Source organism: Prionailurus bengalensis, chromosome C1, assembly GCF_016509475.1.
Source record: "Prionailurus bengalensis isolate Pbe53 chromosome C1, Fcat_Pben_1.1_paternal_pri, whole genome shotgun sequence".
NCBI lineage: Eukaryota > Metazoa > Chordata > Mammalia > Carnivora > Felidae > Prionailurus > Prionailurus bengalensis.
Window position 1 is genome coordinate 13,583,253 of NC_057345.1, and position 18,622 is coordinate 13,601,874.

General features: G+C 55.6%; 1 protein-coding gene across 1 annotated transcript; it reads right to left on the minus strand.

Annotated features, from left to right (window-relative positions):
• Window positions 1-496: 496 nt before the first annotated feature.
• On the minus strand, window positions 497-17,999 carry TAS1R2 (taste 1 receptor member 2). Its single transcript, XM_043578473.1, is given in 14 exon segments — window positions 497-1,183; window positions 1,185-1,375; window positions 1,378-1,680; window positions 1,683-1,742; window positions 1,745-1,992; window positions 3,172-3,290; window positions 10,100-10,188; window positions 10,191-10,338; window positions 13,964-14,084; window positions 14,493-15,022; window positions 16,518-16,607; window positions 16,664-16,858; window positions 17,534-17,724; window positions 17,819-17,999. Coding segments are annotated over 14 exon segments (2,577 nt in total). The 3' UTR covers window positions 497-1,072.
• Window positions 18,000-18,622: the final 623 nt, after the last annotated feature.

Below are 18,622 nucleotides of genomic sequence, written 5' to 3' on the forward strand. Positions count from 1 at the left end.
TTTTCTGGGGGCAAAACCAGTTGCCGCAAGAGGCTGGTACCACGGACTCGAACATATACCATGGACATTTGGGTGTAAAAAGGAGACACACCTCCTTTTGAAGCCTGATGGTTCGAGGGACATGTGAACTTGCAAAATGGTTGGCATTTATTGACTACCTACTGTATGCACTTCACGCCCATTCTCTCTGATCCTCTGATGTCCCGGCGAAGTAAGTATTGTTCCTATTTTATCTGATTTATTTTTAATCTTTTTAAATATAATTTATCATCAAGTTGGCTAATACACAGTGTGTCAAGGGTGCCCTTGGTTTATCGTTCCTATTTTAGAGAAGGGGCCGTGTAGGCTTCGAAACAGTAAATAGAATTGGCCCAAAGTACACGGCTCAGAAGTGGCAACGCAGAAATGGAAGCTGAGGTCTCCGATCCCAGTCTTCTTTCTTGGTGGGGGGGGGGGGAGGGCGGAACCTCTGGAAACAAGAAGGAAAACGCCTTCATTTCACCCAAGGGAGGTTTATTCATAAGCATTTATGAAGCAGCCCCTATGCGCAGCCATGACTCAGAGAAGCTGGGTCCCAAGCTGGGTCCCAAGCTGGGGGGCGGGGGAGTCTGGGAGGTGAGGCGCAGACACGTGGGCAGGGAGTGAATGATGCCGGGCAGATGTCCCCCAACACCAGCCCCAGCCCAGCCTTCCAGCATGGCTGCCCCGAGCCGGAACCTGCGGACACCCGCTGTGACCACCAGATGGCGACTGTGGGCTGCTTCGATCCATCTCTGTCTTGGAGACCAATAGGGAGGTCACCCCGGATCCTTTTCCTAGGATGGGTGGCAGTGCCTGGCAAGCCAAACAGCTGCAGGGAAAGCGTGAGTATTTTTAGGCATCTACCAGCGGGTGGGTAAAAACGGCCAGGGTGCAGAGAACCTGGAGGGGGAGGCCAAATCAGAGAGTAGGGTGGGGTGGCGTCCCTGCTCCCAGCAGGGGCTGAACGAGTCACCACCACCCCCAGCCCCACCCCCGGTCTCCATCTCCCAGGGCGGAGCCCTCTGGCCCCCTGGGCAGCCAGGGGGCAGTGCTAGTCCTTCCCGGTGGTGTAGCCCTGAATCATGCTGCTGAAGTAGACGCGCGTGTTGCGATCCGGGTAGGAGAAGACCACGCAGCACTTGGGGCCGAAGTAGCCCAGGGGCCAAAGCGCCCAGAAGGTTGAGCACTGCGGCCACGAGGTGCAGGATGGTGACCAGGACCCCCTCGTAGACAGACATGAAGGTACGGAGGGAGATGGAAGAGGTGAATTAGAAGGTCATGCGGAAGGTGATGAACTTGGCCTCGTTGTGGGTGGTGGGCAGCTCCTTGCCCACGCAGGCGAAGCCGAAGCCGCCACGGACAGAAGCGGGTCCAGGCTGGTGTCGAACAGGAGCACGTTGTGGTAGTTGCAGGCGAGAACCGCGATCTTGGGGTCATCGGGGTCGGGGCGGGCGGCGGGTTCGGCGGTCGCGGCCAGCACGTTGCCGGCCACGATGACCACCTTGAGCACGGTGAAGGACGCCACGAAGACATAGGGCCCGTGGTAGCGGACCCAGTAGCCACAGGCACGCGGGAGGCGCCTGGCCATGTTGAAGACGCGGACGATCTGGAAAGATCGCGCGGTGACACGGGAGATACAGACGGTGAAGCAGAGGGTGCCTGGCGGCCGAGGCACGTGAAAAACGCGGGCTGCCCGACGTACATGGAGACCGTCACCTCTACAGCAGGGGCATCGGCATCGGGAAGCACCTGGGGCCCCCGGCCGAGCGAACCATGGGCGCGTGGCGGTGCCTCCAGAAGATCACCAGGATGGCCAGGGTGCGGAGGGAGCCCAGGATGGACAGCACGGCCACAGCGACGGCGGGTGCCTCGCGCCATTCAAGGGAGGCCAGCCGCCGCTTGAAGCAGGAAGCGTCGTTCCTCCGGGACCACCCGCAACTCGGGCAGGGCCGGCAGCCAAACTCGTCTGCAAGAGCCCACAGCAGTTCCCGTCAGATGCACCCACCTTCCCGGCACCCACATCCTCTGCACCTGCACCCGGCCAGGCTGTAGGGGGAGGGAGGGGGCGAGCCAAGGGCGATGCCTGTGGTCGTAGCCACCTCTCACTGCGTCCCTCGTATCCACCGGCCCATCAGATCCTCACTGCAACCCCATTTCACAGATGTGGCATCTGAGGCTCCTCCAGGCAGTTACAAAACCAGACAGTTACAGAGGCAGGATGTGGTCCAAGGTCCCCTTGACTCAGAGCCTGGCAACCGTAATGCCTCCCTTCCAAGACCGTACCCTCTGGTGAGATGGACATTCGACCGTTTATTCAAGTTTCTTTTTGAGCGCCACCCACTGTGATAGGCATCTGAGATGGGAGAGCACAGACGTGGATAAAACCGAGCCCCCTGACTTCCGGCTACTGACCAATTGCAAACAAACTTTTGTTGAGCACCTACTCTGTGCCCTGGGCTCTGCTGGGCACGTCGTAAGTACTCTGATCGGTAGATGTACAGAACCGCTTAGTTACTAATCTGTGAAGTCATGAAAAAAAAATAATTCGGCCCCAACGGTGAACTGTGCTAAACACTGGAGGGATGACATTGTCCCCCCCTTCCTGGAGTTTATGATCTATAGGGGGAGATGTCAATTCTTCTCATCAAGGATGTCACTCAATAAACATTCACCGAGCAAACATTATATGCTCCAAACTACACGAGGCACTCGGGAGGCCACAGAGAGAAATTAGATCCTAGCCCTGTCTGCCAGAAACATTTCTTCTACGGACAGAGACATTCATTCATTTGTGTGTTTGTTCGTTCGTTCATTCATTCATTCATTCATCCAGTGGACATTCTCTGGCCTGACCCCCCTGGGCCCTCAGCTACATGTGTGTGCAGAGGGGATCAGTTACAGCCTCGCCTGGTTGAGGGCTGTTCCTTCTCCCACCCCCACGCCCTCACAGCATTGAAGATTTTTCTTACACCAGCGGTTAGGGAGATACAAGCGGAGTCAGACATGGTCCCTGGCCTTTGGACACCTGTGTCCCCTGGATGAGACTCCAGAGACCCTGCCAAAGATGAAGGGCCCTGAGAGCCCCAGGGCGGGGCGGGGCAGGGCAGGGCAGGGCGGGGCAGGGGTGTGGGTCTGTGAGTCCCATCTGCAGTTTGGTTGAGGAAGGTGCCTGGAAGGCAGTCAAGACACTCGAAGCAGCAGGGATGAATACCCACGGGCTTCTTCCTTTGCCCAGGCTGGCAGTCCTTGGAACACATGGACACAGGGATCTGGAGGGAGGAAGGCAAGAGATCCTGAGCCCAACAAGCAGGATGCTCAGGAAAGGGAGCCTGGCCCCTGTCCGGGATGGGGAAGGAGCAGGGATTGCCACTAGAACGGGACCTTTGTAGGGAACCCCCTTCGTTTGGCCTGCCTGAGACCTGGTCCACCTTCTTCAGGTAACAGCGTGCGACTGTCAAGGCGGAGACTTTCTGAGATTGCCGGGCAGATAAGATGTGGCTCTGGGGCTGCCAGCAGCCATCGTGTCTCCATAGAGGGAGGACATTCCAAGGAAGGACCTGAGATCTGGAGGGAATGAGACCCTGGATCTGTCCGTGCCTGGAGTCTCATGGTCCACTCCTGGAGTTTTCGGTGATGGGAGGGAACCACTTCACTTTGTAGAGTGGCGCAAAACCCATCCTAAAATTCCGATGGCATCTCAAGGGACCCTGAGTTCCCAACGCAATCTTGAAAAAGAACAAAACTGGGGATGCACATTTCCTGACTTCAACACTGAACTGCGAAGCTACAGTAAAATCCAAGTGCTGTGGTGCTGGCATAAAAGACACACATACAGGGGCACCTGGGGGCTCAGTCGGTGGAGCGTCCGACTTCGGCTCAGGTCACGATCTCGCTGTTCGTGGGTTCGAGCCCCACGTTGGGCTCGGTGCTGACAGCTCAGAGCCTGGAGCCTGTTTTGGATTCTGTGTCTCCTCTCTCTCTGTCCCTCCCCTGCTCACACCCTGTCTCTCTCTCAAGAATAAAGAAAGATTTAAAAAAAAGAGTTTTGTGTTGTTGTGTTTTTTTTTAAAAAGACACACATACAGACCAATAAAATAGAATAGAGAGTCCAGACACAAACCCTCACACATACGGTCCAATGATTTTTGACAGGTGTTCCAAGACCATTCAGTGGGGGAAAGATCGTTTTTCCAATGAATGGTGCTGGGAACGCTGGATATCCACGTACAAAAGAATAAAGTTGGACCTAATGCCACGTGTGGGTACCTCAAAATGGATCCATGACTTACAGGGAGACCTAAAATCATAAAAGCTGCTACAAGAAAACACCGGGCACAAGTTTCAGGACACTGGATCTGGCAATGACCTTCCTGGCTAGGACTTCATGAAAATGGAAAACGTTTGTCCACCAAACGACAGAGAGAGTAATGTACGGAGAGCGTAAAAAGGCATCCCACAGAATGGGCGACAATATCTGCATGTTGTTCATCTACCAAGGGATTAATATCCAGCATATACAAAGAACTCCTAAAACATGATAACTGAACTCAGAAATGGACAAAGGACCTGAACAGAGATTTCTCCAAAGAAGATACACACATGGCGAATCAGTACTTGAAAAGCTGCTCAATGGGGCGCCTGGGTGGCGCAGTCGGTTAAGCGTCCGACTTCAGCCAGGTCACGATCTCGCGGTCCGTGAGTTCGAGCCCCGCGTCAGGCTCTGGGCTGATGGCTCAGAGGCTGGAGCCTGTTTCCGATTCTGTGGCTCCCTCTCTCTCTGCCCCTCCCTCGTTCATGCTCTGTCTCTCTCTGTCCCAAAAATAAATAAACGTTGAAAAAAAAAATTAAAAAAAAAAAAGAAAAGCTGCTCAATCAGTAATCATGAGGAAAAGGCAAATCAAAACTACAGTGAGAGACCAGCCTACGCCCATTGGGATGGTTGCTATCAAAGAAACGGGTCATAACCCGGTCTGGCAAGGATGCAGAGGAACCGGAACCTCCTCATTCACCTCCGGGAGTGTAGCCTGGGATGGCGGTGATGGAAAACAGTATGGCAGTTCCTCAAAAAATTAAAAACAGAATTAACACACGATCCGGCTTCCACTTCTGGGCGTCTACTCAAAAGAATTGAAAGCAGAGTTTCAAAGAGACATTTGTACCCCCGTGTTTAGTGCAGCATTATTCACGATAGCTTAAATGTAGAAGCGACCCAAGTGTCCACTGATGGATGAACGGATAAGCGAAATGTGATATATACCTAGAATGGATTATTCAGTCTAAAGAGGGAAGAAAATTCTGACACACGCCACAAAACGGATGCACCGTAAGAACATGATGTGGAGTGAAATTAGCCAGTCACAGAAAGACAAATGCTGTGTGGTTCCGTTTATATGAGGTTCTGAGTCCAATTCATAGGACCAGAATGTAGAAGAGTGGCTTCAGGGGCGGGAAGGAGGGGAGAGTGGGGAGTTAGTGTTTAAGAAGTACAAAGTTTCGGGGCGCCTGGGTGGCTCAGTCCGTTAAGCGTCCGACTTCAGCTCAAGGTCATGATCTCACGGCCTGTGGGTTCGAGCCCCGCGTCGGGCTCTGTGCTGACAGCTCGGAGCCTGGAGCCCGCTTCGGATTCTGTGTCTTCTTCTCTCTCTGCCCCTCCCCGGCTCATGCTCTGCCTCTGTCTCTCTCTCTCTCTCTCTCAAAAATAAACATTAAAAAATCATTTTACATTAATATATACCCAAACTTATAGAAGGCAGTGAACGCAGTACTTAGAGGGGATTGTGCAGCTCTAAATGCCTGATTAAAAGAGGAGAAAGCTCTCAAATCACTACCATTTGCTGTCTTATTACAGTTAAGTTTACTCTTCTATTCTCTGTCCACATGGAACTGGATCGCTCTGACATTCGGCAGAACATCATGCGGGTCCACTTTATTCATGGCATCGTACCGACGGGATCTGGTGAGTAGGAAGCAGGAAGCACCCTTCACGCCCACGCGAGACACAAATACTTAGGTACGAGGGTATGTGATAAGGGCCCTGCCACACCGGTGATGCTTTCAGGGCTCCTGTGGTCTGGGAAAGGCCAGGACATCCTGTCTACGCGACAGGGCGACTTGTGACATCTTCTGCCTTCTGCCGTTAGAGACGTCTGGCACTTGGCGAACCTCTCGAGATTGGGGGCGACCGCGTAAATCGCTCTTGGAAAGACTGCTGCCACCCGCATTCATCAGGTGGCTCGGACGACGTCCGGTTTCCAGGCAAACGATGACAAGCCCGGAGGAGGACCCTGAAGCAGGCTCTGGCTGTGGGACGTGCTGTCCTTGCCACCCGGGCCATGTGGCCAAGCAGATTTGCTGATGCCAGCATCATCTGCGGGGGACAAGAGGGTCCAGCCCCGTTCGAGAGGTTGCAAAACGTAGCTACAACATACCTTCCACCAGAGTACGACTCGCTATTTGAAAATCAGCTCCTGGTGTCCTGCCGGGCCTTCGTGGAGAACAAGCACGTGGCCTCAGGACATCAAGTGACTCTCAGAGGCGCGGAGCTGCGTGGTCAGGCAGGAAGAGTGGCAAATGTCCACGCAACGGAAATGGCACGTTTGGGATCAGGCCAAAGCAGGCCCCGGGGGTGGCGGGGGAGGGGGGGACGGACATGTATGTTTCTTAGGTCAGTGATTCGCAGGTAATCTATCCCCAGCTTGATATATTAACCTGAGCTCAAAACGGACCGTCGCCACACTAGGCTCCTCTCGGGGACGCCCCCGAAGGGCGGTAACGAGGGAACGTGTCCCCAGGGGGTAGAGTTGAGAGCACAGCACGTGTTTGTTCACTTGGTGTGGACGGAGAAAGGCGCCGGAGAGTGGATGTTCTTGGACGGCCGGGCAGCGACGAATGGCTTGGCCGGCTGCTCGGTGGGCCTGGAAAGAACAAGACCAGAAGAGTGGAGAAGACATCGTCTGGGCGGAAGGGTGTGTGCGCGGACGTACGAGAGTGAGCACAAAGCCTGATGATCTTTGTGTCTCGGGCCCGTGCCCGTCGAGAACCCAGGGAGCGATGAAGAACCAGATGGACAGGACGAAGCTTCCAGTACGGGTCAGCCGCCCCGGGGCTGTGGCGAGGATGGGGGCTGTGGGCGGGAGCTCAGCGGCTTGGGCTTCCTCTCCGTGGTCGGCATAGCTGCTGCCACCACTGAACACCTAACCTTCCAGCCCGGAACCCACACTGAGCCCTTGGTTTGGTGCCATTCTACATGGATGCTGGCCCATCTATCAACCGCAGGTGCCTTCTTCCCTGGAGGGAGCACTGACTCATCCGTGTAAGAACGTGCCTCCCCTGCCTGCCACGCAGCACCCCCACCCCGGGACGTACAGAATGAACGAGTTAGTGTCATGGGTCCCCCCACAAAGTCACCCCAGACAAGAGACCCATTGTGCGGCAAAGGGGGTGTGATGTGGGCCCATGACCACAGGATCCACTGATCCCAACACATTCCACACCACCATCGAGAAGTATCCCGTCTGATAAAACGAAGGTATGGTGTATTAAGCGTTCAGGTAAGGCACCAGCTGGGGGACAGACAACACCTTGACGGTAGGGACACTGCCCTTCAGGGTGAGGTATCAGCATTGAATGAAAGGCGGGTATGTAGCACTGTGGCCCCAACAGCTAGAACACGTGGGTCCAGCCACCACGGGGCGGAAGAAGGATCGGCCACGCTCACCATTGTTCTCGGGGGCTCGTTGTTAGAACCGGTGCTTCTTGTCCCCACAGGCTGGACTCTTCTGGAATCCAGGGTCTGGCCTCCAAAGAGGGAACATGTCTACGTATCCCCAGACAAAATGGGTGCTAGGTTACCTCCTGGCTTTTCAGGGGCCGCACGTCAGGGAACCAGAAGGCCAAGAAAGGAGGAGGTAGTTAACTTGGATTAGCAGGAGGGGCCAGGTCCCCACCACACAAGAGGGTAGGAAGGAATCCAGAAGATTCACCGCAGTGGCCGGGTCATTACTGGACACCTGCCACAACCACGGGCCGGCACGGACAAGGCGACTACGGGCTCAGACACCCGGGGACAAATGTCGAGAACACCCCACCAGCCAAGTGGCCAAGGGCGAAGGACTCCGGAATGGATGGCGGAAGGGAGGGATGAGGAACAGCGGCTCCACCTGGCCCCCACTGCAGCTACAGGGCCTGTGATGGTGTCCACTCGAGTCCCCGTGAAGATGCCGGGCTGGCTGCTGCCCCAAACACGCCAGCCCACCAGGCTGTGGGGAGGACGTGAGCACAGCGACGGGTGGCCATCCATCTCTGTGGCTTCTCTCACGTTTTCTCGGCCCACCTTCTAGTCCCGCCCCTGCCATAGCAACCAATCCACGCAGGGGTTACCTGTCAGCACCTCCCCTAAGCTGCACTCGGTCTCTTTCGCTCTCTGCCCGGGGGCTGTCGTGTGAGATGCTGGTGGGGAGCTGCTGGGCACCCACACATGTGTGACCTGGAGGCACAAGGGAGTTAATGCCCCGTGCGGCGACCTTGGGCCACAGCGGGCAGGGGGGTGGTACAGACCAGTGGATCCATTCCATCCTCTTCCTTCCCTTGGGGACAATTCTAAAGTGGTCCCTCGGAAGGTTCCGGTAAGATTGAGCTCACAGTCGGTGTCCAGCTTAAGAACATTCCCTGCTACTGACCTTCTCTCTATCCCTAATGGACTCTCCCCCATCACCCACTCCTGCTCCCATGGAGCGTATCCTGGAATAAACTGCACATAAACCCTTGCCTCAGGCTCTGCTTCCCAGGAAAAACCCCAGGCGAAGACACTGTTATTTGTTGACTTGCGTCCCCTCGAAGTTCACTGAAGTCTGAAACCCCAGGACCTAAAAATGTGAACTTATTTGGAACTAGGATCATTTCAGAGGTAATCAGTTAAGACGAGGTCATCCTGGAGTAGGGCGGGCCCCCCCTCCAATATGACCCATGTCTTTATAAAAGGGGAGATTTGGAGACAGACACCCCCACAGGGAGAGTGCCCGTGGAGGTGACCACAGAGGTCGGGTGAGAAAACCCCAGGCCAAGGAAAGCCAGCAATGGCCAGCTAACCACCAGAAGTTGGGAGAGAGGCCTGGAACATCCTCCCTCTGGAGAGGGTTCCAGAAGGAACCAACCCTACTGACGGCTTGAGTTGGACTTCCAGCCCCCAGACTGTGGCCCTTTGTGACAGCAGCCCTAGCAAACCATTAAAGACACCAACCCAACTGACTCCATAAAAACCCCCACGAAGCATAGGAACTAGAAGCACCCGGGACCACAGAAACTGTGGATAAAGTGCAGTCCATTGGGAGGACTGGTGAAGGCAGGCAGAGCTTTTGTTTTATTATTATTTTTAAGTAGGCTGCGCGCCCAGCACGGAGCCCAACACAGGGGTCTAAACTCACAACCCTGACATCAAGACCTGAGCTGAGATCCAGAGTCGGATGCTTAACCGACTGAGCCACCCAGGTGCCCTGGCTCTTTGAACTTTTAGATCCCCCCACCTCCCCCCCTCCCCACGAGGCTGAGTCTCTACCCTTCCCCACATCGCGGCCATTCTGACAGCTTGTAAGCTAAGAGGGTAAAACAAAGGAGCTTTCAGACTGACAGATGTCAGACACAGGTGAAGTCACAGCTACTGTCCCCAAAACGCGAGTACTAATCGATGGGATGTAGACTGAATGCTGCGTATAGAGACGTGCGAAAGCTGTGTGGCCTTTTATGGGTCACACGACCCCCTCTGTGCCTCCAGTTTCCCAACCCCAAAGACAGGAGGAACAGTACTCTCTCTTTCCCAGGGTTGACATGAGAATTGAAGTCCTTAGCACACACGTGTCCACCTAACGTTCACTTTGCACAGCCCCCTGAGCCCCTGGGTCCTGAGGATCCAGAAAGCTCTAGACTTCCACCGTGCTTAGTCAATGGGAGGAGGGACACCCACAAATAGGGATGCCATCAGTGCTTGATAATGGATCTCAGGTCCACAGGGCCCTTGCCACCCCTGCACGAGCCAGTGCCCAGACCCAGGTCCCAGCCCCCCACCAGCCCTCCGAGACCTGACCGTGTTGTTGGCCGTGTGCCAGGAGACGTCACAGATGGCCCTCAGCCGTCGTAGCACTGGGCAGTAGGAGGCGATGCTCAGGAAAGGTTCTGGCTCAGGTCCCACCGTCACTGGATGATCTCCAGGCGCATGAGTAGGTCCCCTCGCTGGTCAAAAAAGATCTGGTGGCCCAGGAGGGTGAAGTTGACCTTCCAGATTTCCTGAAGCAGCTGGAGAGGCCACAGGGAAAGGAAGTGAAGCTGGCGTCAGAAGTCGGCCTCGATCTGGGGGAGAGTGACTACCCCACGAGACTGGGTGTCCACATCCCTACAAGGGGGCAATGAGACCGCAGATGTGGCCACCCGGGAGGCAGCGGCTGGGAGCCCCGGCTCTGTAGTCGGACACGCCTGGGTTCAGGCACCAGCTCTGCCACCTGCTCTGAGCCTTGGGCCTGTCGCCCAATCCCCGTGAGCTCCAGTCTCCTCTTCTGCAAAGTAGGACAACAAAAACCCTGTCTCCCGGGCTCTGAAGCAACACATGAGTTTCCCAATGTTGGGAGCTTAGCACAGGGCCTGCAAACCAGGAAGCGCTCCCCTCCGGCCGAGGTGTCGACATTATTCCCGCTCCCTGGAAGTCACCTCGGCCAACCCGCGGGGACCCAACACCTGGGCTCCAGAGTCCACTGCCTCTCTCGCTTGCAAGGGTCAGCTGCCCCCTGGGTGCTTCCGGCTTCCCCACAGTTGCAGGCGACCCTCTGGTCTCTCCCCCATGCCATCCCCCGTCACTCTGAGAATGCGGAAGCTGTACAAACTGGAACACACTTTGGACTGGGCATCCTTTGGCCTGAATTCCAATCTGAGCTCCTTCCTCAATTTGCTGTGTGACTTTGGCCAAGTCTCTGAACCTCTCTGGGCAGACCACCCCCCACGCCGCGCCCTCGAAAGAGCTTCCAACTTAGATAGCCCATCAATCTGACTCCTCGGTTTTCCCTCCATAAATGAGAGAGTCTATTGGGCTATGTCTTGGGGGTCCAGAGCTCACCTCGCCTCGGGGACCGACAGACAGACAGCCAAGTGCTTCGGGCCCTAGCCTTCTTCCTGCTCTGCCCAGGGAGTGAGGTCTCCAGAAGCCTCTTTGGAATTTGCACGTTGCTGGGACTGAGGGCAGTGGTCTTGGGAGCTGAGAGGAGGAAACTCCTCCCGGTGGCGGCCTCTGGATGGGGATCCGGATGCCGTGAAGGGCCCACAGGGAACCAGGTCCTGGTGTCGGATTCCAGGGCTCGAAGGCAGGGGGTCAGAAAGTATTGTCCCTGCAACCCTCCTGAGTGGAGGAGGCCTGGACTATTATCGTCCAGACACTGGTGTCAGCAATGAATGAGGAGAAAGAGGAGGACATTCGGCTTGTACTCGGCAGCAGGTAATGTGCGCACATCACCGCTAATCCTCACAAAAACTCAGCAGGGTGCGTATTATCCTTTCCAGCCAGCACAGGAGAAACCTGGGGCCCAGAGATATTAATTAACTTGCCCCAGGTTGCACCGCTAGTGGGGCCAAGCTGGACTCAAACCCAGGTCTGCCTGAGGGCAAAGCTTTGCCTCCCAACGGACGGACAGATGGGCCACAGCTGAGATGCTGGGGTGGACAGAGGCGGAGAGAAGGACGCAGTGAAGAGCCAGTGAGGGTGGTGAACAGGTGGCCTGTGGTCCCGACCGGCTGGTCACTGTTAGAGCCCCAAGGGCCCCAGTCCCAACCCCATTAAGTAAAAGGATTAGACCCCAAGACTCTGAGAACACCTTGCAACTCCAGCGCTCTATGATTCCACGACCTGCTGAAGATCTTCCCTTGGACTCTCAAAGCCCCCTCTCATTTGCCAGCCTGGATTTTCCCCAGCCTCCCCCTAGTCGCACCCTCCCCATCATCACAGGCGGAGCGTCCTCCTGGCCTCTATCTCCAAGTCTCCCCTTCACCCGGGCCTCCCCCTCCTCCCCGCCTCTCCGAGGGGCGCCCTCCTCTCCATCCCCACTGTCCCTGTCCTGGAGCATCACCACCCCCTGGCCACTCCCTCGCTGGGTGACCGTCACTCCTCTGAACCTCCATCTCCCCTCTGTATGGGCAGCAACCGTCGAGTAACAGTGGTTACTTACAGGGGTCTGGGGATAGATGATAATTCACACAGAGGGGTTAGCACAGTGCCGGGACATAGTAGGGGCTCATTCATTCATTCATTCAAGAAATATCCACTGAGAGTCAACTCTGAGCCGGATCCGGTTCCAGCAGCTCAGGATACAGCACAGAACAGGACGGTAGGATTGAAAGGTCCCTGCTCTCCCCGACCTACGTCTGGGAGGAGGAGGGTGGTGGGGAAGAGCCGATAAACAAGAAGGCAAGTAAATAGACACAACAAAGACACTTCGGGGTAAGAGTTACGACAAAAATCCACAGGCTGGCGTGGCATGACCCAGCATTGGGCGGAGGGGGCCCTGCACAAGTGGGGCCTTTGGGGTAACGGAGAGGGACAGCCGGAGCTCAGCTCGTCCCCTCACCGGGCCGTGTGCCCGCAGTAGGGTGGCATCTACCCCCGGGCAGAGGGCATCGTGGTCTAACGCGTCTGCACAAAAGGGCATCATTTCCACTGTTCACACCAGTGGAGACCCTGGGTGACGTTGCCATAGGATGGTGAGCTGGGCTCCCTGCTTCCTGTCCTTGTCACCCCTCCACCTCCACCCCAAACTGGCTTGTTGGATTGTCTTCAAAACAGCAGTTTCGGTGCTTGCCTTGGAACTCACTGTGGGCTCCTACTGCGTCCAGAGCAAAGCCCCAGCTCCTTCATCCGGCACTTAATGCCCTCCAATGTCACCTGCAGCTCCCCTCGTCCCCCATCCTTTGGTCACAGTAGCCTGATCACACGACCCAGACCACTATTCTCCTCCTGAGATGTCCAATGCTTCCCTGGCCCTTCTCACTCCCAGCGATGCCGCCTCTCGCACACACACACACACACACACACACACTGCACCTCTGACCTCCTGCAGCACTCAGCAGAGACAGATCTTCCCGACTGTCCTTGTCCTTCCCAGGGTGAGGGTCCGGGGCACCCGCAGTGCCCAGCCTGGGCCCGGCACGTCGCAGGTGCTCAGGAAATGAGTTGCCATGATTGGTGCTCTTTGGTCTCCACTGTTGGGAGAGGAAAGAAGTCAACTGGTCCTTCATCACAGCCATTGCCACAGGTGTCTAGGAAAGCTGAACAGTACGGTGGGAAAATCGGTGGGTTCAAAGGGCTGACCTGGGTTCAAAGCCACGAACCACCACAGACAGTTCACTTTGACTCCCTGTCTCAGCCTTCCTATCTGTGGATTATCGACCTCGTAGGATGGCCATGAGTTAGGGTGAGGTACACCAGGCACTCATGGCCCACTGGATGCTCAAAAGACAGTAAAGCACCCATAATAATTATGTATATTATTAATGTAGCAGGGCACACAGTAAAATATAATATTCTGCTGGCTGAGGCTAGAATTCCTTTAAAGAATCATTGTAGTTTTAGAAAAAAATAAGCACTTAGGGTTGCAAGGTTAGGCTCTGAGATTATGGGGTAGAGAGGTTACAAATAAACAAAGGGAAAGGGGGAGTTTTTGAAAGGGCTAACTCAATGGCTCTGTGGAGGAAGCAGACAAGCATATGGGGAGGGGGGATCGAGAAGAGGGGAGGAAGGCGAGAATAAAGACAAAATATAGACAGCGTTAGGGGACTACCTAAACCCCAAACTTTAAAGCAAACAAACGAACAAGGAAGCATTCAAGCACAGTGTGCATCTCTGATGAAATTCCCCTCTGGTCCTCCAGATCCTCAGTAAAATCTTCTACCCACATAAACTTCGTGGTTAGGTGTGTGTGTGTGTGTGTGTGCGTGCGCGCGGGCGTGCACGCAGATCAGAAAAATACAGATTTAAATTCCAGGTCTGAATCCAGGCGACTCCTTGCCTCCTTACTCCTCTGAATCGTCCAGACCTGGGACGAGAGAAGATGCATAAACCCAAGGCAGAGCCTCAGAGAGCTGAACACAGAAGTCCTCCCCCAAGGCCGCCACCCTGGAGAAACGGCAGGGGGCCGGAGGTGCCCACTGCCTGCCAGGCCTCCTTCCAGGGAACTTCACCCAAATCTCCTGCCGGGACAGGCTATCTTGGATGGCGAGGACTACATTAATGTAAAAAAAAAAAGGAGTTTTGTCACCATGAAGCACTTCTGGTTTTATGTGTCTGGGGACAGGGTACATCCCCTGGCCTCTCCTGCCAGTTTGCCCAGGACCCGGCCAGAGAGGGGGACACTAGAGCAGGGCAGTGGTCTCCATGGCAACCACTCAGGGCTGTGGCGGCGCCTGCGCTGTGTGGCCCCGACTCTCCGTGGGCGGGGCCTCACCTGCCAGGGATAGATGACCCGCTCGGAGCGGCTGGTCTGGGTGCAGCCCAGGAGGCTGTGCAGCACGTGGGCCTGTCGTGCAGGACCGGGTCGATGGCCCAGGACTCGGAGGCGATCCGCACGACGCCCGCGAGGTTCTGGCGGAGCACCTCGCGGAAGAAGTTGTGCAGGACCAGCTCTGGCGACAACAGGACCACGACGCGCGCAGAGCTCTGCCGCTGCTGCTCGTCCACGATGGCCTTCAGGCGCCGGCGCTCCCACTGCGTCACCGGCTGGTTGGGCTGGGGCATGGGCAGCGTCTCCCGGAAGGCGATGCAGGTGTCGCCGCCGGCCGGGCGATCGCTGAGCAGCTGGCTGTCGTCGCGGCCGCAGTCGCCGCTGCTCACCAGCGCGATGATCCAGTTCCAGGGGAAGTACAACATCAGCTGCACCCTGGCCTCGATCTGGTGATCGGCGCCCGGCGCTGTGCGCAGAAGGGCCGGGAAGCGCTGCTTGTCCCGTAGCTCGTCACTGATGGCGCTGTAGGTGATCTGCCCGAGAGCGGAGGGCCGCCAGCGTGAGTTAGGGCCTCACCAGGCCACCATCACCACCCCCGCGGGGTCACCACAGCATCCCCCCACCCTTCCCTTTGGCTGTCTCTGCTGCTGTTCCTGGCAGCCGGGTGGCCTCTGCGACCACTTGTCCGTCACCTTACTCCCCAGCTCAAAACTCCCCAACAGCTCCTAATGTCACTCGAGGACAGCCAGAGTCCTTCAGTGGCCCCCAAGGGGCTCCACCACTGACCCCGGCCCTCACCTCTCTGGCTTCATCTTCTCCTACTGTCCCGCGTGGTCCCGGGGCTGCTCACCGGTTCAGCCAACGCACCAGGCTCCTGCCGGCCTCTGCATTCGCTGCCCCCTCTTCTGGAGCGCTCCTCTCCTAGGCACCCACACAGCTCCCTCACTCCTTCCCCTCCCTCAGGTCGTTGTCCAGTTGTCAGAAAGACCCTCCTGGCCACCCCGCTTGAAACTGAGGTCTCCCCCTACCCGCCTGCCCACCGACCTGTCCAGCCTCCCTCGCCCTGCTGGCCTTTTCATTCTGTCCGGTGCACATCTCACTTTCCAACAGCCTATATCACAGTGTTTACGGACATGACCTGGCTCTCCCTCCAGGAGATTAGCTCTAGGTGTTATTCCCTGCCGTATCCCCAGCCCTACAACAGCACCTGCTCCATAAATATTTGTTAAACATAAGAAAGAATGAGTTTAGTCCTGGACGAGATGCCTCATGTAAGTGTATTAATGTTTACTAAGCACCTGCTATGTGTCAGGCCCCTGGCACTTTACATAACAAAAATGACAGCAAACAGTGTAACTACCTCCTATGTGCTGAGCCTCGTGCTAGCTGCTTTTTAGGGCATAAAAACTTTTTTTTTTTTAATGCATAAAAACCTTATACCAATTCTGGTCGAGGCACCTTTAATCATGACGATGACAACACTTACAATGACAGTAGTCATACCAATGGCACTTTTTTGAGGACCTCTTATGCATCAGGCCTTGTGCCGGGCAACCGTACAGGATAATGTTGAGCACTTCCTGAGTTTTCATCTTTGTGCAAGATGCTTTATGTACCATTACATAAGCGACTAGCTTCTGTGTCCTACAAACTCCTACATAGCTTAAAGCCTTTAACTTTCAGACAGTCCTAGGATGGAACTCTTATCATCCCATTTTATAGGAAGATGAGGCTCAGGGAGTTAAGAGACTTGCTCAAGACCTCACAATGGCCAAGACGCAGAGCCAAGATGCACACCCAGCCCTGTCTGCCTCCAAAGCCTGAGCTCTTAACCAAGTGGCTGGGCTGCCTTCCTAGGATTGGGGTTGACATTCTGACCCTACTTCCTGCCTCCTCCTACCCCCAGGACCGGGGGGGGGGAGTGAGCCCCCTGGATAACCACTCCTCTGCCCCCCAGCTCCTTACCCCAGGACCCAGGGGCCTCCCCTGTGGAAGGAGGAAGAGAGAGAGGAAGCGGGCCACAGTTACAGTGGACTCAGAGTTGCCAGGGCCAATGACAGCCACCACACAGGGCACACAGTGGCTGTAGTCCTCCTGGATGGGCAAGGAACAGTCCTCCTTTGCCGGGAAGTGGAGCACGGGCTGGACATTGTTGGAGATGTAGCGACATCCACCATTTTGTAGCCCAGCAGCACGCCAGGCAGCAGGCTGCTCTGGCTGTTGATCTCCTCCCCTGCAAAGCGCATGGCCTGCATGAGATCATAGCCCAACACCTTTATTTCATACCTGGGGGAGCCACGTGGGTTGGGTGAGAGGCAGGTCCAGAGTGAGAGGGGGAAGGGACGGGAGAGCCGGGGAGTCCCCTCTGCCTGCCATAGGAAAGCCGAGGAGTGGCCCAAGAAGGAGCCACTCTGGAAGATTCTGGCATTTTCATCTCATCGTTGTCACCTGCCACATCTCCAGAATCACCATCACCACCTACTATTCCTATCACCACTGCCATCACTATAACTGCGTGTCTGTGACCACCATCACCGATACCACTGTCACCATCACCGCCATCACCATCACCTCCACCATCATCAGCACCACCATGACCAACACCATCACCACCACCATCACCATCACCACCACCACCATCACCTCCACCACCATCACCACCATCACCATCACCTCCACCATCATCAGCACCACCATCACCATCACCATCACCACCACCATCATCAGCACCACCATGACCAACACCATCACCATCACCACCACCATCAGTCACCACCATCTTCATCACCATCACCACCATCACCATCACCACCATCACCATCACCTCCACCATCAGCAGCACCACCATGACCAACACCATCACCACCACCACCACCATCACCACCACCACCACCATCACCATCACCACCACCATCAGCACAACCATCTTCATCACCATCACCACCGTCACCACCATCACCACCATCACCATCACCTCCATCAGCATCACCACCATCACCACCATCACCATCACCGCCACCACCATCAGCACCACCATGACCAACACCATCACTACCACCATCAGTCACCACCATCTTCATCACCGTCACCACCATCACCACCATCACCATCACCTCCACCATCATCAGCATCACCATGACCAACACCATCACCTCCACCATTATCAGCACCACCATCACCATCACCATCACCGCCACCACCATCAGCACCACCATGACCAACACCATCACCATCACTATCAGTCACCACCATCTTCATCACCATCACCACCATCACCACCATCATCATCACCACCATCACCATCACCCCACCATGACCAACACCATCACCTCCACCATCATCAGCACCACCATCACCATCACCACCACCATCATCAGCACCACCATGACCAACACCATCAGCACCATCATCAGTCACCACAATCTTCATCACCATCACCACCATCACCACCATCACCATCACCTCCACCATCATCAGCACCATCATGACCAATACCATCACCACCACCATGACCAACACCATCACCACCACCACCACCATCACCTCCACCACCACCATCACCATCACCGCCACCACCATCAGCACCACCATCACCATCACCACCACCGGCATCCTCACCATACTCTTCACTACTTGCATTATCACCATTATTACTGCTATCAATCTTACCAGCATCACCACCGTCACTGAACTCCCCTCCGTCATCACCAGCATCAGAACATTCATTCGCCAATGTGCCGTCACTGGTACCACCACATTCATCATTCTCAAGCCAGCATGTGATCTTCCCCAATGTCACATAAAGGGTGCATTTCTTACAGTCAGCTTTTACACACTCTTTTTTCTCTCCCTCTCTCACAGGACGCCTTCACCCTCTCTGCACCAAGTCACTATCTCATCATCCCACGCTGGGTCCGCTATCCCAGCCTTCGCGCTTGCACAAAGGTGTCTCACCCAACCTTGAGTGATGCACCCACCCCCAGGGCTCACAGGGGACAAGGTGAGTGGAGGAAATCCCTTCTGGTCCTGGAAGCACCTCTTCCCACCTAACCACAGCCCTAGAGAAATGCAAACCTTCCCCTCCAGTCTGAGAACCTGCTACTGAAAAACCACATTTCTGCCTTCCAAAGGCA